This window comes from Pyxicephalus adspersus, chromosome 3 (genome assembly GCF_032062135.1).
Source record: "Pyxicephalus adspersus chromosome 3, UCB_Pads_2.0, whole genome shotgun sequence".
Classification (NCBI taxonomy): domain Eukaryota; kingdom Metazoa; phylum Chordata; class Amphibia; order Anura; family Pyxicephalidae; genus Pyxicephalus; species Pyxicephalus adspersus.
This window is the reverse complement of record NC_092860.1, coordinates 112,568,555-112,596,393: the sequence shown is the minus strand read 5'-3', so window position 1 is coordinate 112,596,393 and position 27,839 is coordinate 112,568,555. Positions and strand designations below refer to the sequence as shown.

Sequence of the window (27,839 nt, the reverse complement as noted above, 5' to 3'; positions counted from 1 at the left end):
GGTTTAAAAGGGGTAAGTCAGAAGTATGAGGCCCTCTTTGAGGAAGAAAGTGTTTCCCGACCACCCTCCCTGGATTTTGGTAAGTGGTTTGGTGTGTTTACATGGGGGTGGTTGGGATTTTTGAAGGCAGCGATCCTGGGCATGGAAAAATGGTGATTTGTGAAAAGAGGGATCCTTGGTGGTAGGGTCCCCCTATATAGTGGTTTGATGGTTTTGGTTCTTGAGACAGTGAAGGGTGGCTAGGGGCCAAAATGGTACATTTGTAGAAGACTTAATTTTAAAAGGATTTTCCGGAAACCAAACAATATTTTCAATTATGGTTACAGCATTGATGCTAATCTATCTTATTACTTTGGCTGGAAATATCTTTATAATTATCATCATTTGCAGTGATTATCGTCTTCACTCCCCTATGTATTTTTTCCTGCTCAGTTTATCTGAACATGTTTCAACATGTCTTTCTTACCCAACAATGCTGTCAATATTTTTCGGTAGTGCCATATTCATTTTAATATGACCACCAAAAGAGTATTCTGTGAAAACTGATAATTTCTCCATTGTTAAATCCATTTGTTTATACCCTAAGAAACAAGAAAGTAAAGGACTGTATCAGAGATGCTGCAAATCGAGTGAAAATTCAGACACTGAATTTTTGAATTCTCATCCTACAAATCGTATACCTATACATCTGTGCAAACAGGTATCATATGATCATGTTTACAAGATAGGTTTATGCTATTCATCATTCGATTTTTCCAAAGCGGATTAATCAGTATTGAGATTAAATCTATGATCCTATTCTCAGGCTAATTATTAATTATGCTAATTGGTCATCAAAATACACTTGATATTTTGCTATTTTCTTCCAGTGTAAAACTTTCAAATTCCTATAGAACATAGTTTTCTGTTTTTTAGTTTACCTCTTTTTAGTTTAACTTTTAATTTCTTAAAAAGCTGGCCCTCCTATTACTCAGATTCGGTATCCGATAGTACAATATGATTGTAAGGTGAATTTGTAACCATATTCACAAAGGGCTGAAATATACAAGGAGCTCCAATTTGTAGCTGCATGTATGGAAATTTTTCTTGCATCTACTCTTTGTAAATCATTGGGGAACGGACATATGAAAGTAGGTATTACAAAAGCCTACAATTGTTGATCAACAAACAGGACTTATTCTAAAACCTGCATTGAAAAAAGTAGAAACAATTTGGAGTATTGCATGGCTAAAAACCTAAAGAAAACAGCTGCGGAGGAGTCAGCAACTTTTCCTTGTCAGCAAGTGTAAAATGTGAGTTTAAAGTTGTATATTATATATATGGAAATAAGGAGACCCTTTTCAGGCCAAGCGTTTCAGCTATTTCTGTTGCCATTTGATTGCCTCCTTGAATTTATGCCAAACCCTCATTCCTTTGGCATTTGGTGCTTCAAATGCTCGTGACCACTGTAGATAGGCCGCTGGCTGGCATTTCAGCTATTTCACAGACTTGCTAGATTTTGTAGGTTTTTCTCAAGAGTGTATTTGAGGAGAATTGGGTATTTTACCATGACCAGATCACATCAATACAGAGAACCCGTTACATTAACCACACATACAGCGGGCACCCTATGGAACCCTCGGGGCTACTTTATTAGTAATATCTTTATGCATACCAAAATAAAGCAAACTACCATAGAGGTCTCATGTTCACCTACTCGCAAGATGTGCGAGAGCCCAAACAGCAGCTTTGCTTGTTAGTAGACTGTGGGACCATAAGGCTAATATCACATGATTTTTTCACTAGCGGATCAACTGGAGCACACACAGTAGGGATGGGAAACACTTACCTGCTTGCTTGTGTAGCCCCCTTGTAAGATGGAATAGTGACACAATAATTTCTTGCTACCAACTTACACTTTGGTGAGAGCAAAATGTACAAATCCCTGAATCCGTTAAAGAACCAGTAAACACATAAACTATAGATTCAGAAGGATCACTTGGTGTAAGGGTAGGATATCTATCATAAAGGAGTAATATGAAGAGATTTTATACTGCCTGCCCCTATGATGTATTGTTGGTTATTAAAAATGAACAAATTACAAATTTTGTATCTATTATAGGATTTGCAGTTGTCATATAACATTTAATGTATTTTATAAATGAATGTATGTATATATAAATGAATGTTTCAATTGTACCCGGCATGGTTTTAAACCAACATTACGATTACAACACCCAGTTTTGAAGGTATATACCTGGGGGGGGGGGGTGTCCATTTGTGCTTTGCACCTGCTATGTTCTGTTGCTGTTTTCTCACAATTCTATGATTCAGCTAAATGAATGCACTTCCCTAATAAGTAGCAGATCTGCTCATTTGAATGTGTCATATACAGAACTCCCTCTGGTGGACAATCTTAAAATCCCTATATATAAAACTGCTACCAAAACATGAAAATGCAAGTAAACATGTGATATGCAGAATAAAAATACAAAAGGACTTAATCTTTGAAGCTCAATCTGTCTCAAAAGCTGCATCCACCTCCCCCCCAAAAAAAACTATATAAGCACATCCTTTGAACGCCAAACCTTTTAAAGTATTCCTTAACATTGTACTGTGTCCTCCTTTTGATCCTAACACACTTCCTATCCTAGATGACGATACTGCCTCTTTCTACCAAATGTTCCAGTTACATTGCTGACCAAACGGAAGGCAGGGCAGAGGTGAGGGCTACATGGTAACCATGACAAAGTTGCCAAAATTTCCTTTACATAGAACCCGAGGATTTCCTGCTGCTGAGGCACTCTGCAAAAATGCATTCCGCTCCTAAGAAAAGGAACCATCTTTCTTTGAACTCTGCATTTCATGTAATCTCCTAATGTAGTCCCAGGAGTGATTAAAAACAAACACTTATTGTTAAATGTTCATGTGGAGAGGTTGGAACAATAATATAAACACAGTACTATGATTTCTATATTGCACAGGGCTGTCTTCAACATTTGTGAAATATATCCTTTAAGGGAAAAGGACTGGCTACTCTAATTAGACACTCTGACAGGGACATGACTGTAATCCGGAACAGACTCTTCATGGATAAGTCAAATTTGCTACCAGGGTCAAAGGTTTGGTGTTCTTGAACTGACAGTTTTTGGAAAGTAAAAAAAATGCTGCATTTCAAATACTTGTTTTTTCTGTGATTTTACCTGTCGTTGCTAAGTTAGTAACAGTGTGACTTCACACCTAGGCATTCACACAATATTGTCCTTCATTTAGGCAGTTGCCACATAGATATGATACCATATTGATTCCACATTATGTTATTATAGGTTGAAACAAATGATTTACTATCTAGACATACCAAGAGAGGCGTCACCATCTAGTAAGTGGTCATCTTCCAGGGTATGGAAGTCCATCATTCCCCCAGCTCCATCCAGGAGCTCCTCGTCGCTGCTTGCACTAGTAATACTGTTGTAACTGTTACGGTAGTAGCTTCTCTGAAACAGCTGCTCAGACTCCATTTAGATGCTTGACCACCTGTTTTTGATGAGGATAATAATCAATAAAACTTCACAATGATTTATATAATCACACAGATACATCTAAACGTAATTACTGATTTATAAGCAGATATTGTGCACAGTCCAAATACTTTCAATACTAACAACACAGAGGAAAAGTCCATATGCTATACAGAGATAGCAAATGTTAGATGTGAAGCTACAAATCCTACTATACTAAGCCAGCACAAAACACAAGGGAACTGAAACATGCAGCAAACACATTGACTGCTATGCATTGCTGTGCAATGTAGTGCTGGGTGATAGAGCGATGAGTCAATGCTGTAAGGAAAATCATTAATGTAAAAGGATATAAAGGACTATTGTAGTTATAAAGATAATATTTAGTTACACAAATTTATTACAACAAGTGTACAAACTAAACCAATATAAAAGTCAATCTCCTATACTGGTAATTTAGAAAAATCAGGCAGTTATCTAGCGTTTAACTAACAAGCTGATTCCTGGGAGCTTACTAAAGAGTAGGGGAATATCGTCATGACGTTAGAAAAGCAGATCTACAGCCCCATACAGAACAGACGTCAGATTACGGCTACTGGAAGTTACCTTTTTTTTTGTTCTACTGGGGAAGGGGGGCGAGCGAGGGGCACTCTCCTCCATAGGAAAGCATTCTCTCCAACATTATGGAACAAGATGTGCAGTCAACAAACCTTTGAAAAAAAAAAAAAGCTGATACCATTGTACATTGAGTAGTTTTCTAACACCTCCAATCCAACCCTGACAACATCAGCAGCTCTTGTCTTCCATAACCATACGTGCTGTGCATTAACTGCACTTGAGCTGATACGGAAAATTAGTTATTGTTCACAATCTGATGATGTGCAATTTTTTTTTATTGAAATCAAAAATTTGGGCAGTTTTTTTTAAAGAAGAGTGTTCCATTTTTAGCAAAGCATTGATGTGAACTGAGCCTATTGAAAAGAGTGGATTTTGGCTTTTAATTATTAGTAGTCACCTGGTTTTATATGCTTGAATTTACACACTGTTTGCCGGTTCATGAAAATTCACAACCATAATGATCTCCAATACCCAAAGGGTTCTGTTATTTCAAACTCTTGTGTCCCAATAGATGTTGGGAGAGTTTAGGAGGTCAGGCAGTTGATAGGACAGCATCATCCTAAGGCTTGAATCAAAATTAAACTCATCTCTCCTCATACTACCTATAGAGCTGACATCTTAACCTGGTCCTTTTATGGGATCGGGAGTTTCGGCCATCTTGATTAGCCAAAACGGAATGGCATAACCGATGCTCATGTGCACAAGAGTTAATTCCCAGCACCGTACAATGAGCCGCTCATGTGCAGCTCAGTGTATGTTTCATTGCAGAGGGGACATAGCAAATCCCTTCTACAATAAGAAGTGACTGCTAATAGTTTTTGTTTTTAGGTTCCTCATAACGTAAGGCAGCGTACACACACTCACTTATTGTTGTTGGAAACAATATTATATGATTGTTTCCAGTAACAAATGACTTACAGCGAGATTTTGTTTTATAGGGAGGGGAGAGAGAGCAAGCAGCACCCCGCTGTCTCTTCATCCTTCACTTCTATCTCGGTCGTTAATGGATTTGTCAGGAAGGATCCATGAACGACATCGGGCAACTGCTGTACACGTAAGATTCTTGCCCAAGACAAGCCCGACTGTTCACATTGGGCGAGAATCATTTGACCTGTGTACGTAGCCGAAGACTCCGACACCGTGAGCAAAGTAAAACATTTACCTATATAATATACATAAACATTTAGTAAACTATTAAAATAATAAAAAAAATCCACAAGCCAAATGTCGCCTGGTTCCCACAGCAGTGACAGTGTAGAAGGGTCAATACAAAAGTTCTTTGCTTCATCAGACTACGTCCATACACTTACATACATACACACATAGATACAAATCTGCAGCTTTCTCAAGAATATTAAATTACTGGCTGAAAGATAATAGTGTATTCTGTCAAAAAACAACAGAACAGAACAGGAATCAGATAATTACGGTACTTACCTACTTGGCATATGTTTATAGTACTGAATTATATATTTTGTCTAGACTTCATGTTTTACATGCAATAAACCACCAAAACAATGGAGATCAATCTTACAAAATAGTAATTAAGAATACTGGAAGTCACACTAACTATATTGCAATACTTACCACCTAGGCAATAAATCTAACAATAGATGTTGCTTTCTTCCATGATCCAGTGATATAGCACATAAACATGAGGAGTACTCAGTAAAGCTGTAATCTGGTCTTATGATACGCTCTGAACACGTGTTTCAGATCATATGAATGAGCAATGCTTTACAGATGAAAACATCCATTTATATAGCAGAACCACTGGACACAATGGGAAACTGGAAACTGAAAAAATGTCAGACGCCAGGCAATTGATGTCCATGCAAGAAACAAACAACAACATTTCACATTACTTTTTACAGATCAGTTTGTGCCAAGAAAAGCTGGAGAGACCAAACATCACTGACTTGTATTGCTTCCCTACATAATATTAGTAAATTATCTTATAGCAGAACTATACTTTAAAGATAAAAAAACTGCAAGCTGGCAGGTTGTTTAATAAAGAAGAGATAGGCTATGCCTCTTCTGCAAAAAAATAAACTTGCTTCTGTTCCGGCATAACCATCTGCCAACAATACGTTAACTTCTTCATGTATGAATAGGAGTTATATGTAAATAGAAGAAAAGAACAAAAAAGAAGATTTTTTTTGGCTAAAACGTATTGTATTTATAATTATGTATTCAAAAGGACAATCTTCATACAATATTACATAGTTTTAAATAGTTACATCCATGGCCTATTAGAAAGTCATTAGGTTTGGATGTCATCTCTTTACATCAAATACCTACACATAATATTGGTAACCGTGTCTGATTAACAAAGTCCTTATAACCAACGCATTTCCCCTTACTTGTCTTCCCCAGAGGTAGTGCTTTGACACATGTTTTTGTGTGTAGATTTTTTATTAATATATATAAAAAATTGGTATATATTTTTGACTGTGCCTTTTTTACATGCTGATAGTCACATGACCCAACATCTTCAAAGACTTTCTCCACCTATTATCTTCCATCTGCAGGTGGAGCTATCCTGGTGCGGAATAGGTTGATTAAGCAGCTAAGGTCTTCCAGGAATTAAGTTAAAATAACCAGAAAACCTTCCTGTTGCAAACTGCACAAATGTTAAGACTCCAAAATACCTACCAGATATATATTTTGTATTTAGATTATTGAATCTAAATAATTCTCTCTACACAAACACCGTGTGTCAAAGCACTACCCCTGAGGAATCCAAGTAAGGTGAAACGCTTCGGGTATAGGGAATTTTTTAATCCGACACAGTTACCAATAATATGTCTATCTATTTTATGTTTAGAGAAAAAAATTGAAAATATAGGTGCAAGTGGCGGGCACATTCTCCCCCTACAATCTCATTACTATAGCATCATTGGAACATAAAACCCTCTGCCCATTAAAATGGGCTTCCCTGCCCTGTTACACATTCCTGTCCTCTTTAACATTCTGAAGTTCAATTTCCCTGGAATGGGGAGGTGTAAGAAACCAAAAATATGGGTACAAGTGGGGAACATCTGTGACTAACATCCCCTAAAACTTCATCACTATGGCATCAATAGAACAAACTCTGCCCACTAAAATTTATTGAGGTTGAGGTACTGGAAGGGTACAGTCATGTGTAACAAGAAAGTGCATTTTGATGGACAGTTTTTTTAATGTTGTATTGATGCCATGGTGAAGAAAGGTGATAGTCACAAGTGTCTCCCACTTCCACCTATATTTGTGTTTCCCTGCACCTCTTAATTTTGGAGAAATTGGGGTTTGAGGTAAGATGCAGACAGGTATGTGTAACAGAGCAGGCAGCACATTTTGCTAGATAGAGATTTATGTTCTCACAATGCCATACTAATTACATTTTAAAAAGGTTTAGCCACAAGTGTCCCCCACTTGCACCTACAGTTTCAGTTTCCTATGCCTCCACGTGTACCTTAAAAATTTCAAGTTAATACAACCAACGGTTTAGGAGATCTGAAGGTTTGAACACAGCGAGTTGTTAGGCTGCAGAATATGACAAGCAGCTTTTACACTCACATAGCGATCACACTGCGCTGCTGATGACATTACACACTGCGGATAAACGTCACAGACAGTGTTTTTATATAAAATATGGGCAGTGATGAGAGAGGGCCACTGTCTGTCTTATATCACATGCATGATGCTAATAAAGCATCACCACATTTTTAACATTATATTAGTGACTTTCTCTGTTATATAATGGAAAATGTGTTTATTTTTCTTTTTTAGTTTTTTGGGGAGGACCTCTCCCCTTCAGTCTTTACTTCTATTTCGGTAAAAAACAAAGGGGAAATCCGCAGCCTCCTGGGATATTTGTGTCACACTTCCCAAGAGGCTCTGCACTGCTCTTTGTGTGCATGCACCTTCAGAGGCTTTCTTATCATGTAAAAAAAAAAAAAGTGTTCAATCTTATGCATGCGCAGTGCAAGGCAGCACTGGACCTACAAGAGGGCATCAGAGAAAAGGTAGAAGCTGAGCCAGCATGGGCCTGCTGGGCTAATTTTGTAAAAGGATCAAGTGAAAAAAAAAATGTTTTCACAAAAGTTCACTTTAACTAAATATAGCCTCAGGAGCACATCTAAAGTACATCTGAATTTACATCTGCAGTAAGATTACATGTCCATTGCTCATGCCAGGAACCACTGCTGCTTAAAAAACTGATAGCTCTGAAAAAGCCCAGCACTTACCGCCTGTTATCAATCCCAGGTGCCCGGCACTTACCGCCTGTTACCAATCCTAGGTGCCTAGCAGTTGCCAGAAGTCACTCAGGAGGGGTAAATATGTTTTGCTTCCAATATGAACTAAGCCTAATTACACTACTACAAGGGAATACACTCTTAAAACTTAAAAAACTAGGAAGTTGGGTCTCAATACACGGCATAGTACAGTTGTGGCAAAATACATAGAATGGAAAAATTGGATATACTAACGGGGTAGGCATTACAAAGTTGGAACAAATGATAGGGAGAAGGTAGAACAATAAGAGGTTACTGGATACCCATGGCATAAACAACTTGGTGCACTAATTTTGCCGTGCTTTGCCACACCCCCTTTTTTACCACCCGGCTGAAATAAATGTCTGTGGAGCACTGCTTAGTAAAATAAAAAAAAAAAGTTTAATCAGGCAGCCAAGACTGATGTTTCTTCTGCCACAAATCCTTCTGTCCGCCTGTCAGGTCTATTTATTTTAGTAGGCACTTATGTACAGCTTGGTGGTGGGGTTTTACAAAGTAGCTCCATGCGTGGGAGTTAAGTCATGCCTACCCAGACAGAGATGATGACTGAAGACTTGAAACCTGAAGGACTGGATGAAGTGGCGGCAAGCAAGGGCACTGCACTTCTGGTAAGCTAATTCAACATGTTTTTCAGGCTATGGTTACCAGCTTTACTGGGCAAAAAGTCATTTGTTTACAGACTTCCTAAACTTCTGCTAATCTGTTCAATAAATACATAGCACCAACATATCATGCAGCACTTTATGAAGTCCATGGTCATGTCACCAGTCAGATGACATTAAAGCATACCATTACTCAGAATTTTCACTTTACATAAAAGGGTGGAGAAGTGGAGAAGCCTTTTATGAAAGGTAAAAATTTATTTTTTTGTTTTTTTTTTTAAAAAAAATAAACAAATAAAAAAAAATGGTGCAGCACCGTCCTCTCATTTTCTCGGCTACCTAGGCGGTCGACAAGAATGAATGGGAGTGCAAAGCCTCCCGAGATACCTATGTCAGGCATCCCGGAAGGCTCTTGGGGGCTCCTTCTGCGCATGCCCGTGCATCTCAGGCATGTACAGAAGGAGCCTTTTTGCCCAAAGAGAAAAATTTGCCGATCACAGGCATTTGCAGCGAGATCGGCAATTTTTTTTTTTTCCTACGTCACCTGATCTCGAGCCTGGATCGGGTGATGTAGGATGAAGAACCTGAAAGAGAAGACCAAGATGGAGGGGGGCCCTGAGCGCCGGCTCTGGGATGACGCAGGACCAGATGCCGGACACCCCTGGAGTGATCGGACTGCCCTGCGGAATTAAAGGTGTGTTTTTGTTTTTTTTTACTTTTGAGCATAGTTCCTCTTTAATACGGTCTAAGGTCAATTTGGGGGTAAACCAAATAACCTACCTGCATGTTTTTTGAGATGTGTGGGGAAACTGGAGCACTCAGAGGAAACCCACAAAACCACAGGGAGAACCTGCGTTATTATTATTAAATAGGATTCATATAGCGCCAACATTTTACGCAGCGCTGTACATTCACATTTTGAGTTGATATTTTCATCACTGGTAAATAAGCAGCAGTGCAAAAAAATTAACTTTTTTTAAAGCAGACCTAAACTTAAAAATGTCTACTTCCAATAAATAGAAATGGGTGCTTGGGGAGAAAAGCAGATCCCGTAGTACTTCTTGATCCCTACCCAACGGCTGGACATCAACAAAGCCTTTGAATATTTCTAAACTCTAGGCACACATTAACATGCAACCCTATTTAATGTACAGCGCTGCGTAATATGTTGGCGCTATATAAATCCTGTTTAATAATAATAATAACTTTGTAAACATTAGGACATCTATAATTTTAAATGCAAGCAGTGTAAATAGATAAATTTGGCCTGTCCTAATTTGGCAGAGCTGGCATGTAAGTGAAAGAAGCAGTACAAGAAGCCAATCAGTTCATGTGCTGACAAGTAAAAGCAGAGGAGCTCATCCTGGATCCTGTTACTCAAAGGCTGGGGATGGAGTTACAGGAGGTCAGCTGAATGAAGCCGGCTATCAGACAGTGGACATCTAGTGGTAAAAAGACACAACAGGGAAGGTCTCTGAACTGATGGTGAATATTGCAGCAAAGGCTGGTTATATCTTAAGGAGCTTTTTTTTTTTTTTTTTTTTTAATCTTGTAACGATTGGCTGAATTTATGTTTTCAAAATGGAAGAGTACTAATCACACAATGTTAATGTTTTGCATTTCATGTAACCCAACACTGAGAATGGGAGAGGAAAAGGATCTCTTATGTAGGACAGGTGAATTTATAAACATTTAATTATCCCTAGGCTCCCTTTTCTCAGCATTGAGACTTTTACAGTAAGCTGCATATAATGATTCAATATAAATGTAATTAGAGCCAATACAGTGACAAAAATCTGGATGGCACTGCCAAAAAACACACACTCCATTGGGCTAAAATCTGAAATGTCCTGCTAAACAACAGCTGTAATACTCACCTCTCTAGTGGCCCATATCTTACCTTCTCTGCATGCAAACTCTACAACACAGACTCTTAGGAGTGATGAATACATGTGTCCCCAATCTGCTGCGTCCTGTAATGATTTAAAGAAGGGAACCAGGGCTGAAAGTAAAATTAAAATGCATGATCAGGCAGGTGGTAATTGCAGAATGAGACAGGTGATATCCATTCTGCAATAACTGTTCTTACCAGCCTGATCGCCACCCAGTTAATACATTTTGTTGAGCCACGCATTCAAAGTGAATCAAGGTGGCTGAAGATCATGGAAGTGGCAAGCAGAGTGTTGGCACCCTGCTTTTGAACAGACAGGTGAGTAGTATGGGTTTGGTTCTGATTGAATGGCCAAGAGCCTCATGGAAGCTACAGCCATGGAATGGAGCAAAAGAAACAGACACTGTAAAGGTAAGAATAACAGCTTATCAATTGCACAGAACATCCAAAAAAATGTATATTGGACAAGTGATCTTCGGCTTTGACAATTACAAAAAAGTAAACTGTGGTCTCAGAAATAAAACCACTGCCAGTTCCTAAAAACTATCCCATCTGTTAGTTGCTTCCTGTACAGAAATAAAACTACATTAACAATAAATTAATTGTAACAGACCTCTGCTTATTAAATGAGGAAGCTCTGAAATGAAATGAGGCACAGTTACCAAGCATATTACAAACACAAAAAGGCTGCTTTCTAGCTATGTGTTTCTTTGGTGTATTTGTGACCCGTGGGCCTGTGGAGGGATGGAATTTCCATGGAAGGGAGGCAGATGAACACAACACGTATGGGAAAGGACATCCAGTCTCCCAAATTCTGACCATCAATGTGGAATGCACACACAATGCGAATGTGTACATCAGCAAATGTGTACATCAGTGTGCTGGCGATCATTTTACAAGGCACCTCCAGAACACCGCTACATTACAAAGTACTAGAACACAAGATGTGGATCAAACTGCAATATTATCATAAATCTGTCTCATTATCTGTCTCATTGTTCTAGATTAGCATCATTTCTGTGTTTGTGTACCTGTTAGGGATGTGGCCATGTAAATACTATTACACATAAAAGAGACAATTTGTGAAAAACACCAAATACTGGGACTTTTATGGCCACCAATAAAACCAGAATTCTATAATAAACTTACTTTATTTCATAATATTACGGCATCAGGGGCACATATCTAGAGGGTACCGCTCCTACCCTCCATACATGACCCCCCGCAGGTGACATTGGATAGCTTTGGTGGGGCTGGGCCCCCCATGTGACACAAGAAGGTTTGGTGCCACACGCTCCATCCCCAGGTCATCCATTTATGTAACAACATGCAAACTAATGGCGCATTATCATATACACCAAATGATTATACTGACGATCTTTGTCCCCCAATAGTGACTGCAAATGTTGAATGAACACATGTGGATTTCTTAAATCATATCCGTGATATTTCTTTGCATGACTCAATACACTTTGCATACATTGTGGTATCTTACTCAATTGTTAACATTATTCATATTTTTGGTACATTAATGAATTTCCATGGGCCAAAAACAACCAAAAAGAAAGGGGTGGGGAAGCGGATTATATTCATGAAATGTGTACAATCAAATTGGGCTTGCCTCTAACAAGGGAAACCCCAGTCTAGTTTGTAATGAGTGCTTTTAATGATGATTTCTCTTTATTATTTAGGAAATTTTAATACTAATATTATGAAATAAAGTAAGTTTTATTATATGTTAAAAGAATTCTGGTTTTGTTGTTGGTCCAGAAATTGGTGTTTTTTACAAATTGTACAATTAATGTGTAACATATTGATGCGTGTCTCCTATGTTTTGCAATGCATACAATAGTGATTCTGTATAGGGAAATGCACATTACAGCTCCCCATATCAGGTGTATGGGATTACATTGTACCAATCATTTCCTAACATTGTAATAAAATAATAACCCTAATTATGAGTACACAGGGCATATTGGGATTTGATATATCATTTTATATGTATAAATGCATGGACATGGGTTGTGTATGATGTGTAGAACTTTGCTTTCAGGACAATGGAAGTAAACCAAGGCCATGACAGGTCCAGGCTGGCTTTATTGCATTATGTACCCCAGGCACCTTACAATAGAGAATACATATGTGCGGTGTTATGGAATCAGACATGGTGGGGTTAGGGATGACAAGTCTGTGCTCGGTACATCTCTAGCAGGATGTCCCAGGCATCTCCTACCTGTCCTGTGTGTCCGGGGGCCCTCCCTGCTCCCCCGGCAAGAAGATGCCGCATCCTCCCCTCTTAGAACCAATGCAGGGCGGCGGCGGCAGGTTGGAGGGCTGCGGCCTGCTAAAGATACGTCAGTCTAGGGTCGCAGAGACGCCGGTGGTCAGAGTAATCAAAGCCTGTGATTGCCTCTACCTGCCAGGGGAGGAACAACACATCCGGGATCTGCTTCCGGGATCTGCTTCCGGGCAGCTGCTGAAGCTGTTGCTAAGGAGCGTTGCTAGGGAAGGCCCCTGTAGGGTGTGACACTGATGTTTGGATCATCATTCTGAATTGGGTAGCTCGGGTGTCATCTCCTAAAGCTTTGTGAACTGCTGCTCCATACAGTGTGAAAGTGTTTTCTTTCGTCCAATAAAAGAGAATCTATTTACCATGATATTTATATAAGTCGATTCATTGATGTTTCACAATATCCACACGTTTGTGTTTACATGTGGGTGAATCTTGGGTGAATGCAGTGGTTAAAAATAGATCACATGACTGCAGATTGATAATGCAATGGGGTTCATTTTTTAAAACACAGAGAGTAAGCATGAAGTTTTCACACAAGTGTTGCCTGTGTTAGCACTGAATACCAAGCAGGATGTGGCTATGGAAAAGAAAACTGATCTTTGTATGTTTTTACTGGGAGGCTGAGGTGCAACTGGGACAATTATCTCCCATAGTTACTGCACCACTGATAAAAATACATTTTACAGCCCTCACCTAAAAATACAATACACCGGTAATAGCAACCTTTCTTTGCCCAAAACTAAAAAAAAGTTTACAAGGTAAAAAAAAAACTACAAAGGTGTTTTACTATTTCCCTTCCATCTCCTGGGTGCTGCGTACCTGCCCCATCCTTACCTTCAGCCCTGACCCAGTGATCTTCCCTATGCCACCTTATAGACACCCAGCCATTGTACTGGAAAAGGCAGCGTAATGATGTGTGCCCCGAATTTTCCCGGGAAGAAGGTGCCAGGCTCAGAGCATGGCTTCCCTATTGGAATGAATAGAGCTGAGGCACACATGCATCGTACAATGCGGCCATTCCTCACCCCCCTCTCTGCAACATGCAACCCCTATTTACCTCATCTGCTTTCTCATAGCACTTCCACATCCCCCTCATCACTGTACACTCTTACAGTCACTCCCTCACAGACCATTCCAGCATCACACATCAATCATTACCCATCATCAGACTACACCCATCATGACCCATCACACATAATCAGATTTCACCTGTTATCTCCCATCATCACCCGTCATCAGACATCACCCATCATCACACATCAATCATTACCCATCATCACACAACGATCACCAGTCATCAGACTACACCCATCATGACCCATCACCCATCATCGCACATCACCCATCATCGCACATCAATCATTACCCATCATCACACATCACCAGTCATCAGACTACACCCGTCATCAGACATCATCCCACTTCACCCATCATGACCCTTCATCAGACTACACCCATCATGACCCTTCACCAGACATCACCCATCATCAGACTACAACTATCATCACCCATCATCAATTATCACCAGATTACACCCGTCACCAGACATCATCCTGTTTATTAATAATAATATTAATATTAATACTGCCTGTATTACTTGTATGCACTTAACGTGTATGGTTAGTGTGGGCAATCTACAAGTATCCTCTGATGAGTATGGTACACAATTACCTTTTTCTATTTTAGCACCTTACAGTGATAACCATGATTGTCATCGGCTGCTGATGACATGCAAGACTGAAATTGACATCTAGGTTGGAAATAGAGCCAGGCTCTGCACTGTATGTATGAGCCATGCAGCTGTAAAAATTTACCAGGAGCAAGAAAAGAAAAGTTTTTTTTTTTAATTTAGTTTTTGTTTTTTTGGGCAAAATAGCCTCTTCATGTCTTCTCTGCCTGGACCTCTACTTCCTGGTGACTTTTTGGGTTTGGCTCTGTTTTAAAAGCAGTGGCATTTGTAATTATGATTTATTGGGTGCAAATACAGATTTATTGAGTATGAAAGACTGTTAATGTTGTAGATCTTATTGTCTTGAATTATAATTTTGTTGGGTAGTTCTGAGTTACTAAATAGCACAATCCCCTAGAAAGCAATCCAGATTCACCTCTCTGACCCACATTATAGCAAAGTAATGACTGTGGTCTATACTATAGATTTATCTTCTGTAGTGACTTTTCAGGCTGTCAGGACACATATTTTGGTGGCTTAGCAGGTCTTGGATAAAAATAAATAGTGCTTCTGCTGTGTGTTTTTCTAGAAGCAGGCTCTTTTTTCATTTACTATAACAAAGAAAAAAATGTACACATATAAAAGAAATATAGGAAAAGGGGAGACAAACATATATACTCAATATATAGACTGTTCCAAATGGTGTAAAGCAGGATAAAGCCTCAAATTGGTATTGGTTGACCGTTGTGACCATTTTAAATAATAATCATATTGCCCACAGGAAAATACATAATCAAAAGCATACCTTGACATAACGTGCCAAAAATCAGAGTGTAGGCATGGCACACTGAAATTGTCACAAATGCAGAGAAGGACAACAAGTGTTGTTCCAGGATATTAGGGCACAGGATGACTCCAAAGGGCACCAAAGCAAACTGTAAAAAGATATAAAAATAGGATATAAAAAGATGGATGGCTTCGGTTATAATAACATATTTAGGGGCGGTGGTTTCCTGTTGTATTCCATGTTTGTATCATGTACACTTAGGGAATATACTTACCTTTACTATCCCCTAACAAGAAACATTTCTGCTTCTCTGCTGATTGGCAGCTGCAAATGTTTGACTGATCAGGTTAACTTCCTTACCACAGGCAGTGGTATTTCTAATAGTCTATTACTCCCTACAAGACGTACAAGTCAGGTGAAACCACTGCAAGTGGCAGGGAAGCAGGTAACCTAGGCACCTACCCTCTTATTTAGCAAGTATTATTTTACATATAAGAGACCCTGTGCTGGCTTCACTTTGTTTCTTTACCTTCTCTTGGCCTGGGATTCATATTACTGAAGGTAACGCAACAGCTAAGTGATAGCCAGTCAACTAGCATTTTGAAATATAAAGTGAAGCAGTGGCAACGTACAGCTTATTCATGTGACAGGTTTTCTTTACATTACTAGAAAAACTGTCATTGACTGCCAAACATGCAGAGATAAAAAAATGCTTAAATAAAGGATACTTGAGACATTAGGTACCTAAAAAAAAAAAAAAAAACCAGTGGCTGTAAATTGACATCATTATACTCTGTTCACATGTGGGTGATCTGCCCCATTATTTATCACTTTATGCTAACACAATACCAGTTATAGGAAGTGTAGGCCTGTGTTCTATTGGGGATTCCCACGACTTCCACACCACACCTTTATGTTTAAGGACATTGTACAGAATGTCCTTAAAGGGCAGTTTGTTCAGAATATATAGATTTTTTTCCATGGAAAGGCATTCCTGGTTTAATGTATCCATTTCCTGTATTGATCAATATACTGTATTTCTTTCAGATGTCCAACAAGGAGAGGGAAGAATCAAGGAGAGAAGTCGCTGTGTTAGCAAACATGAAGCATCCAAATATTGTCCAGTACAAAGAGTCGTTTGAAGGTTGGAAAATATGTTGTCCTTGTAACGTAACATTAATAAACTTTAAAGTAACATTAATAAACTTTTTTTTTAAGTGAAGAATTTGCTATGCTTTTGCAGATTTTGAAAATAGTGATGGTTGCTAGTACTGTATTTATTAAATTGTAAGACTTTGGATGACCAAATTATCTGTATGTGTAGAGCAGAAGAAATATTACATTTAATAAATAAGAAACAAATAATCTGCATGGTATAAAAGGCTTTTTAACAAAACAAAAAACAAAAAAAAACAAAAAAAGAATAGGCACCACTAAACATCAATTTAATACTGACGATACAAGATATTATATATAAGATATATATTTTGAATTCTTTAGGTTCTGAGGGATGTAAAAATGTAGAGAATCCAAGGTCAGTGTTATATCAAAAGACAGGCACAGTTAAAACCCCCATAGTAAATGGGGAGCCATAAGTACATTGATATTTGAACTCATGGTTACTGAACCAACGTCTAAAGCCGATGTTGACCAAAAAGAAAAGAAGCAGAGTGAACCTCATGCTGGAGCAAAGTAGGAAAGTACATGTCTGAGGTTCAGCCATTGCAGTTTACATAATCTTTGGTCATTGGTGGTCTTTCTCATACTCATACTCATACTGGTAGTGTGACAGGTTGGGTTTCTGGGGTTTAAAACCAGCCTAAATAAATTAACAAATCAGGAGGATTTGGAATGGTCATAATTACCTTATTATACCAATATCATTTTCTGTGTATTAATGTAATAAAATCCAAAGTTCCAATAAGTAGAAGTCTAGGCTGAACAAGTTCTTTATTTAGGATTATATTATAGTGAAAACGAGAAAGCTTAATTCAGTTAAATGTTCACTCAATACAATTTACTGTAGTGCATCAATCTAACTAGGTATTTCAATATCATACTAGCTATGCCAATAGTAGACACATTGATCATCACAATATGCAACTACCTTGTTGCACCTACTCAACAAAATGATGTGGTGTACAGTGATTTGAGACACTTTGGGAAATTCTGTTTCAGATTCTAAAAAATGATACTGGAAAAGATTTAGTGAACAAGGTACTGATATATGTTTAATAATAAATGCAAAAGTGTAATGTAATTACAATTCACATTACTGTTATTTTATTATAGCTGTTTGTCAGTTGTAAGCAGAATTTTGCAGCTCTCAAGACTGTGCAGTCTGTTTTAATCAAATGTCTTTATTAGAAGATTAATGTTTTTTATGTTTTCCTAAGGAAGGTTTAGATTAAAGCAGAAGTAATCTCAGCTTCTGGCTGTCAGGGTTCGCATTTTTTGCAGATAATTGGTTAATCAAAGTAAAGGCAGTTCCCTACCTGTAGGTAAGTTTTTAAGGCCGACCCAAATCAAATATACAATAAATTATTTTAAACTAATTTAGTTGCAAGTATCCATAGCATATTTGCAAGTTATGGCTTATGGCTGACTTACCAGCCAAAGAGCCCCCTTTCAGAGCTGCACTGGCTGTAATATCCCTAACCGTTGCAACTGACATCTTAGTATAGATTCCTTCTGAGATTTTTTAACTATTCTGATTGTTTGGGTCACAATGACATAACTCCTGCTCCTGTCCATGGGATCTAATTCAATCAGTCACCAAATAATTCCAAGACTATACATGGAGCTGTGCATGGGAGTTAAAAGGGCACATGGGTCCTGGGAGTTAATAGTTGTCTGAAGTCTGACAGTTACCAATTTCCTGGTCTCATGATAAATTCCAAAGTCTTGAATGTTAAGCTACGTACACACGTCAGATTTTTATCGCCCGATAATCGGCATCGGCCAATTATCGGGCGAAAATCTGGTGTGTGTACAGTCGGTGTCGTCCATCGTCCGGACGACCGACCTGCCGGATCCACAGACGATGGACGACAGCCGATCCTAATGAAAGGGAAGGGGGAGAGCGCGCAGCAGGGTGCCGCTCCGTCACTCTCCCCCTCCCCTCTCCATAGAGCATGAACGGTGCTGTATGTACAGCACCGTTCATGCATCGTGCAGTCCCTTGTCGTTGGAAAGGATCGTGAAAGATCCTTTCCAACGACAAAAATTGGAAGTGTGTACGCAGCTTTAAGGTGCGTACACACTTCCAATTTTTATCGTTCCAATCGAACGACGAACGATCGATTGGGCAAAAAATCGTTCGTAAAAAAGTAACCAACGACGCCGACGAACGAGGAAAGTCGCTGGAAACGAACGACCGGACCGCCGGATCGGATTGGACGACGATCGTTGAACATCGTTCGTGTGTACGGTCGTTCGTTGATCGTCCATGTTCAGAGCATGCGTGATGAACGAACGTCCGTTCACTTTCCTGTCGTGCACATAGTTCCTCTATCGCTTAAACGATCGTATCTATTGTGTGTACAATATCTACGAACGATCGTGTCGTTACCTCTATGTGCAGGATCGGTGCTATACGATCGTTCATATATATCGTGCAGGAACGTTCGTCGTTCGTTTTCCGACGATAATAATTGGAAGTGTGTACGTAGCTTTATTCACAGTATCAGATAACAAAGAGTGTGTTTAAGAGTCATAAACAAACACATGACTCCATTTTAACTGTTATGGTTACTTATGTTATGGTAGAACTCTTTGTTTAGCGAATGAACGTTCAGTGTATGTGGTAGAGAAAATCGAAATGTGTTTCAATCAACTATTTAGGTACTAGCAATATCCTGTTTTTTTCATTGCACATTATTAGGTATTCATACTGAACACTAACTGAACTTTCACTTTGTTTGGGAATCGGCATATACAATGTTTGTAACTCCCCATTCCCCATTTTGTCGTACACACATAGATTGGTAGAAAGACATGAATAGACATAGAAGCAGTGTTCTTCCCAGCCCTGTTTAGCCGGGCACACCACCCGATACTTTTCAGTAACCACCCAAGTATTTTTGGGTGGTTACTAATTGAGTACAAGGGCTCTCACAGGCTTACAATTTCTTCCCTCCCAGCTTAAAATTGTATTCTGTTTGGTACTTACAAACTGGCAAACATTGATGGAAATACTAAAAGGCATCTACTAACTGTACAATCATTTATGGTGCTGACCAACACACTGGTTCTGATATACAAATGGTGACCATTACTAGAGTAGAATAAATGCAGGACCTGAAATGTAACACATAAACATACAAGCAATGAAAGACAGACTGACTTCCATTGATGGTTAGCCTGACATTTGGCACATATGTAACAATGTAGAGATTGACCTATGTTTAAAAGAAAAAAATTGGGTTAAGTGGTTTCAAAGACTATGGCCCTGATTTATTAAAGTTTTCCAAGGCTGGAGAGAATAAACTTTCATATGTGAAGCTGGGTGATCCAGCAAACCTAGAATGGATCTGGTCCAGGATTGAAAACATTTGCTAACAAATAGCTAATGACTTTTAGGAAATCCATTCCGGTTTTGTTGGATCACCCAGCTTCACTGATGAAAGTGTATTCTCTCCAGCCTTGGAGAGCTTTAATAAACCAGGGCCTATGTAGACGGATACTGAGAGTGTTAGAAAGATTTGTAGCACTGACAAAAAGTCACACAATGACATCTTTTTAAACATTATTTATTAAAATTCAAGGGGCTACAGAAATAAACCAAGGATGCGGAACTAAAAAGTGCAACATCATCAAAATACAACCGGAAAAACGTGCAAGTTTTGCAATTGCATAGACATAATGCAAACATGTTCAAATAACCTCAATCAATCAATTAACTAGTACACAGAAGCATACTGAACCAGGAAGGGGCAGGGACGGAGAAGGGGAGGAAAAGCCGGGGGAAGACAGGCTCCGTTAGCGGCGGGGGGATTGCCCGTGCAGGGGATGTTAACTTAGAGCTCCAGTGGGCTGATTTTACCATGAATACCAAGGTAGCTATGGTATTCATTGGATGTTGTAAATTGTGACCAATAAAACCAGGTACTAGCTACCTTCCTGCCAGGGCCTCGGATGGAGGTTGTAAGGTCTTCCATGCGGTGGATCTCATTAACCTTATGTAGCCATAAATCGAATTGCTGGTGGTTCAGGGCTCTGCCAACAGGTGGCTATACAAGAGATAGCAGCAATGATCAGGTGTCTGACTACAGAAGATTTTTACGGTTTTAATGAAATTGAGTTATGTTGTAAAAGAAAAAAGGCCGGGCCATCCGGGATATGTTGGTCTGACATTTGCTGAACTTTGGATTAAACTGTAACCCAGAAATTTCTCAGGAGGGAGCAGCTCCAGAAAATGTGTAGGAAAGAGCCTTTTTCTGTCTGACATCTCCAGCAGCAATCTCACACATTTAGATCACACAAAGACTTTAAAGATTTACTGTGACAGAGGAAAATAATATAGCGTTAGTACTGGTGGTGGTAATACTGTGCTGGAAGGGGATGTTATTATGTTGAATTTATAAGTAATAATTTTATGGTGCTGGTGGCGGGAAATTATTTTCCTGTGGGTCTAGATCAGTGGTCGCTAACCTTTCAGACCTCATGAACCACTAAATCTGCGGAATCCAAACTGCGCATGCGTAGGGAGCTGTGTGTCACTGAAAGGGGATGAAACTTCTCCCAGAGTAAGGTCATGATGCCAGGCTCACCCATTCTTCCATCACAGGCTCAGACCTGCTTGCTAAATTCCAAGGGGGACAGTAGTGCAAGGCTATGGACGCAACAAAAGTTGAGAGTTGGGACAGTGGGCAAGTTGTGTTCATTCGGGGGAAGTAGAGGATTTTACTATGGTGCTAGTGGTGGTATATTACTGTACTAGATATGATGCTGGTAAAGAATTAATAATATAGTCATGTGATAGACAAATATTTGACTGTAGTTGTAGGAAATCCTAATATGGCATTCTAACTTTGTCTGCTTTTCTTAGGCCTGATTCTGCTTGACTTTATGGATAATCTCCAACAGCATTGAAATACTGCTTGGCAGGGTTTAGCCACAAAGTCAAAAATTAAACCAAATAAAGGAGCACAGAAAAATATTTTTATGGTAATAAAGACATCAGAAGACGTCTTGTTGTATCTGCTCATAAACAACATTTTTAATTTAGTTCTGTTTGTGGTTTGATGTGTGTATATTTACACTATTTTTTATTTCTTTGTAGTAGCTGGATTACGTGGTTACTTCTAATCTAGGCTATGTTATTATGTCATGTATCACTGATGATATCATGAATTTTTAGGTATGAAGATAAGATCATTGTCCCAGACAGGCCCAATTTGCAGTACATATGCTTTACAACTCACCCAACTGTTTTGATCTGCATCCCCCTATCACTTCATACAATTGGTTGGTTAATTTTAATAATAATAACTTCTTGTGCAAAATATGCCCAAGCAGTTCATTTAAAGATGTGGTCAGTTCTCACCCAGCACTTTCTCCCCAACAATGTTACAGATATACAGTCATATATGTATGTTGTGTGTGTGCCACAGGCAGTGTAACCAAAATGTAAAACTGCGAGGAACCAAAAACATTAACAGATCAAGGTGGTATTTTCTGTTAGCCTAAAAAATATTCTAGTCATAAAAGTCTGTATTTAGATTAATATGGAAAATGATCATTATGAAGTGTTGTGTTTTAGGGCTTTTAAATAGCACATTATCTTAATGTAATGCTAGTAAGAGCATTCATGACAAAATTATGCTAAATGATACACTTCTGAGTTGTAGTCATTAATGTGTTCAGGATTTGTTTGTTTTGTACTGTAGTACAATAATGGAAGTTTACAGCTTGATTAATGATAATGTGATCTAATTACTTAGTATAATCTTTCCTGTCTTTTCAGTGAAAGACTAATTGTAATAATACTTCTTCCTTTGTTTCAGAGAGTGGATGCCTGTATATTGTTATGGACTATTGTGAAGGAGGGGATCTGTTCCAACGAATCAATACTCAAAAAGGAGTTTTGTTTTCTGAAGATCAGGTATATTAGTTATTGTTTTAAATTAATGGTTAAAAATGTAAAAAATGTTGGAACTTTATTCACATTCTCTAAAGGTGCGTACACACTTCCAATTTTTATTGTTCAAAACGAACAACGAACGATCGATTGGGCAAAAATCGTTCGTAAAAAAAGTAACCAACGACGGCGACGAATGAGGAAAGTCGTTGGAAACGAACGACCGGACCGGCGGATCGGATTGGACGACGATCGTTGAACATCGTTCGTGTGTACGGTCGTTCGTTGATCGTCCATAATCTGAGCATGCGTAATGAACGAACGTTCCTTCACTTTCCTGTCGTGCACATAGTTCCTCTATCGCTCAAACGATCGTATCTATTGTGTGTACAATATCTACGAACGATCGTCTCGTTATCTCTATGTGCAGGATCGGTGCTATACGATCGTTCGTAGATATCGTGCAGGATCGTTCGTCGTTCGTTTTCCAACGATAATAATTGGAAGTGTGTACGTAGCTTAAGAACTCAATTTTTCTTCCAGTTACCGTGATAAGATATTTCTTCTTTTTTTCTGCTCTGGTTTCTTCAAGGAGCCTTTTTTTGTTATGTTTGATTACCTTTATTTAAACAAAGGCTCCAGAGTTGCTTCCCATAGAATTCTATGGAGCTGACTAAACCCACTTGCACTTAACTAGATTGACGAATGATTAATTCCAGGAGACTGAACCATATCATGGTGGTAGTAAAGCTATGTACACATATCAGATTTTTGCCCAAGACGAGCAGGCCCGTTCTTCTCGGGTGAAAATCTGACATGTAAAGCGCTCCCTGATGGCAGATTGATAATTGACCGACCGCCTTTCACTCCTTTGCATGAGCGCACAGATGGGTACTACTCACTTTTCCCCTTTTTCCAGATTTTTTTTCTCTTTTCTCTCCTCTTTCCAAAGAACAGAATGGCACTGTGTGTACAGCACTTATTCATTTATCTATCACTGGAAACAATGACAAATATTTGAGATTAATCTCACTGTCACACAGCACACCTACTATTGAATCCACATCATCCTTGACTCTAAATGTCTACCTTCTTCCAGCACCCTTGATTTCTGAACACTCCAACAGATCACCACCCCATATACTGCACCTTTCTGCAAGCTAGTAACTACTTCTGTATGATCCACCATTGTCCCCTGTCCCCTTGTCATCTTTGAAGGTATATACAGTTAGGTCCATAAATATTTGGACAGGAACAACTTTTTTCTATTTTTGGTTCTGTACATTACCACAAATAATTTTAAATGAAACAACTCAGATGCAGTTGAACTGCAGACTTTCACCTTTAATTCAGTGGGTTGAACAAAAAGATTCCATAAAAATGTGAGGAACTAAAGCCTTTTTTTACACAATTGCCTCATTTTAGGGGCTCAAAAGTAATTGGACAATGGACTCAAAGGCTATTTTATGGGCTTGTGTGGGCAATTCCTTCCTTATGTCATTATCAATTAAGCAGATAAAAGGCCTGAAGTGGATTTGAGAGTGGGGGGTTGTATGTGGAAGATGAACGGAAGCTGTGAACAGACAACATGCAGTCAAAGTAGCTCCCCATGCAATGTACAGGTAATGTACAGAACCAAAATTAGGAAAAAGTTGTCTCTGTCCAAATATTTATGGACCTAACTGTATACAGAAAGGAGGAGAGGTTTAGTCTGGAATAACTTGGGTCTCCTCTCTAAACTCAGGCTCCATTTTAATTCCTTTTTTTATTTGTTTTATAATACTTATAGGATTTTTAAAGTTCATTTCTGCACATTGAAACAAAGGATTTATATATTGCTTGCACAGGATTGATGGACAGGCTAAAGTGTAATTTTGTTTAAATAGCCCCGACACACAGCTCTTTATCTTGGAAAATGAAATAGCATCATCACCTCTGTGCAGTGGGCAGACAAGTGATACAAATCATTGTAAAGTTTAAAGTGGAACTAATCCGAAAACCAAAAAATCACACTTACCTTAACTCCTACAAGTACCTCAATGGCGCTGGTCCTTCCCATGAGAAAAATGCCCCTTTCTGCGCATGTCCAAGATCTCAGGCATGTGCAGAAGTAGCACCCAGAGCCTCAACTTTTTTTTTTTTTTTTTAAAGAAAGGGTGTTGCACTTAAAAAAATAAATAACATTTTCCCCTTACATATAAGGGTTGTCCACCTTATGTAAAGTGAAAATGTTGTGTTTAGGTATGCTTTAAGCAGAAAATTACTAATTTTACATCCTGACAGTTCAATAGTGTTTTCCTTTCTTTTTGAAATTTCTTTCAGCTTGGTGGAATGAAGAAGTAGCTAGGTAGTCCAAAAAATAGCATTATAAAATCTGTCAGGACTGGAAATGTTGCAAGACACAACACTAAACCTTCTTAATGTGTTAATTTTGTTTTCTACATTTTTAAAGCTCCTGTTGGGTGGAGTCATAGTTGGATGCCACAGGGAATTGAGTAATAAACGGCTTTTTATGAACTATAATAAAAGCAAATCAGATTAGTCTCACTCTGATCATGACTCTACATTAAAAAGTCTTGAAAGCTAAAAATGACATTCTTACTTCTTAATCCTAGGTGGTTAGCGACCGTATCTGTGTATTTTCTTTAAATTGGAGGCTTCAGTTATAAAAATTTTAAAAACTAAAGGATGTGTGTTATCAAAAAGGAAATCTGATTATTCCCTGGAGGATGATAATCAAAATTTTCTGCTAGTGATGTCTTTACAATCCAATATGAAAATGTTATGGTTTGTAGTGTAATGATAATAGCAGTGATAACATTCTTTGGTTTTTTTCCCATAGATCCTAGACTGGTTTGTTCAGCTGTGTTTGGCTCTGAAACATGTTCATGATAGAAAAATTCTTCACAGAGACATTAAGTCACAGGTAACCAGGAGAATGTAATAAAAATGATATCAGGATTGTGATAAGTGTAAGTTTTACTGACATCTGTTACTTGTGTTTCCATTTTAGAATATATTTTTGACAAAAGATGGGACAATACAATTAGGAGATTTTGGAATCGCCAGAGTATTGAATAGGTATAAATGTTGAAGATTTTTAATACTTTGGTAAGAACTGTTCACACTTCAGTTTTTTTTTACTATAGATTTTTTTTATTATACAGCACAGTAGAGCTGGCTCGAACTTGTATAGGAACTCCTTACTATCTGTCCCCTGAGATATGCGAGAACCGTCCCTACAACAACAAAAGGTTTGTGTACTTTTTAGTTTTGTATTTCTTAAGTTTATTAACTGAGAATTTTTGACACCTCCCCCCCCCCCCCATTCAGGTATCTGGTCATTTTATATGCCCAGTGGAAGGACATGGAAGTGCAGAAGGGAGTCTTGGGAGCAATAGGTGATTTTAGAAGAGATTAGTCTCACAGGGGGACACACAATGGAATGGAATGATTTTCTTTGGGTTTTAGTCCAGCATTCTGTCATTACTTTTCATTCTGTTTATAAAATAGGACTAAATTGGAGTCCCCCCCCCCCCCCACCTTCAAAGTCCCAATTTTCTTTTTTATGTTTATCTGAATAAAAAAATATATAGTTAGAGGTAAAAAACATGTACTTTTTCTATATCTTTAGATGAATTTGCATCTCTATTGTGTCAATTTGTTTTGTATACAATTTTCTACATGAATAGGGTTATCTTGAATGGTATATCTATATATATGGTATATATTTTTACTTCCTGCCGTTCCTATGCCACTCATATTCATTTGTGGTTTTCTCACGCAGTGACATTTGGGCTTTGGGCTGTGTCCTTTATGAAATGTGTACTCTCAAACATGCAGTAAGTAGATTTACCTTAATCTTGTCCCCGTCTGCTCTGTTTTGAAACAATATCAAATACTGTTGTAATTCTTTTTTCCATTTAAAATTCTAGTTCAGGGGTGGTCAACTATAGTTCTTGAAAGCATGAATCTTTACCAATTTGTAGTAATTTGTAGGCAGTAGTAAATTTAGTAAGGTATGGTTAGGAAACAGTCACAAAAGCACAACAATCACACCAAACAGCTACAAAAGACTGTTCGGGCATCTAAGCGCAAGTGGAGAAAATCTGGCCCCAGCGCTGACTTCATGGACTACAAAGCCAAGCTTCAAAGCTTTAACACTGAGCTCACGGTCACCAAGCAAAATTGTTTCTCTGCTGTCATTTCCTCTCAAGCTTCCAACCCACGCAACCTCTTCCCAACAATTGACTCCCTCCTAAACCCCACACCTGCTCCCCCCACAACAACCCTCTCTGCCACCTACTTTAAAAGACATTGACAAGACATTGCCACCTACTTTAGAGATAAAATTGACAAAATCAGACATGATGTTTCTGCTCACCGAGCCACTCCAACCATACCCACCCCATCCACCTGCAAATCATCACTGGCCGCCCTCAGCCCTGGCTCCTGCCCTAACCAAACTATTCAACCTCTCCCTTTCTACTGGTAAATACCCCTCCACTTTCAAACATGTCATAATTCTCCCTATCCTGAAGAAACCCTCACTAGACCCCTCCCTACCCTGTAAGTACCATCCTATCTCCCTTCTATATGTCTCCAAACTTCTTGAACGCCTTGTCTACAAAAGACTCACCGATTACCTGAGCACCAACTCTCTCCTTGACCAGTCTCCAGTCTGGTTTTAGAGCTGCCCATTCCACTGAAACAGCCCTTACTAAAGTGGCCAATGACCTCATCAGAGCTAAGTCTCAAGGCAACCTTTCCCTCCTGCTTCTCCTTGATCTTTCCTCTGGTTTTGACACTATTGATCACCCCCTTCTAATACAACTCATGTGCTCCATTGGTATCAGTGACACTGCTCTCTCTTGGTTTGCTTCCTATCTGTCTGTCCGCTCCTTTCAAGTTTCTTTCAATGGTAACTCCTCTACTCCCACTCTTCTACCTGTTGGTGTTCCTCTTTTCTCTGTACACCTCCTCTCTCGGTAGTCTTATATCCTCCTTTGGCTTACATTACTATCTGTATGCTGATGACACTCAAATCTATCTGTCTACCCCTGGTCTCCTTAAGTCCTGGATAAGGTCTCATGCTGCCTGTCGGCCATCTCATCATGGATGTCT

The 27,839-nt window shown here is 38.8% G+C and overlaps 2 protein-coding genes across 6 annotated transcripts in view; one reads left to right on the top strand and one right to left on the bottom strand.

The window, feature by feature from the left end:
* The window catches only part of CLCN3 (chloride voltage-gated channel 3), a 54,345-nt gene extending 41,074 nt beyond the window's left edge, over positions 1 to 13,271 (bottom strand). Inside the window, exons 1-2 of one of the 3 annotated variants that reach the window (XM_072406040.1) lie at positions 13,119 to 13,271; positions 3,338 to 3,513 (exon numbers count right to left, since the gene is read on the bottom strand). In XM_072406040.1, coding sequence (XP_072262141.1) covers positions 3,338 to 3,497 — 160 coding nt within the window. In that variant the 5' untranslated portion in view covers positions 3,498 to 3,513; positions 13,119 to 13,271. Of the gene's footprint in view, positions 1 to 3,337; positions 3,514 to 4,103; positions 4,208 to 13,118 lie in introns of those variants that run through there. The other 2 variants (XM_072406043.1, XM_072406041.1) reach the window with 2 other exon arrangements.
* Positions 13,272 to 16,679: 3,408 nt separating this feature from the next.
* NEK1 (NIMA related kinase 1) overlaps positions 16,680 to 27,839 on the top strand; it is a 63,562-nt gene continuing 52,402 nt past the window's right edge. For all 3 annotated transcript variants that reach the window (XM_072406038.1, XM_072406039.1, XM_072406037.1), the window contains exons 1-6: positions 16,680 to 16,778; positions 22,642 to 22,739; positions 25,558 to 25,641; positions 25,729 to 25,796; positions 25,883 to 25,969; positions 26,503 to 26,557. In XM_072406038.1, coding sequence (XP_072262139.1) covers positions 16,682 to 16,778; positions 22,642 to 22,739; positions 25,558 to 25,641; positions 25,729 to 25,796; positions 25,883 to 25,969; positions 26,503 to 26,557 — 489 coding nt within the window. In that variant the 5' untranslated portion in view covers positions 16,680 to 16,681. The remainder of the gene's footprint in view (positions 16,779 to 22,641; positions 22,740 to 25,557; positions 25,642 to 25,728; positions 25,797 to 25,882; positions 25,970 to 26,502; positions 26,558 to 27,839) is intronic.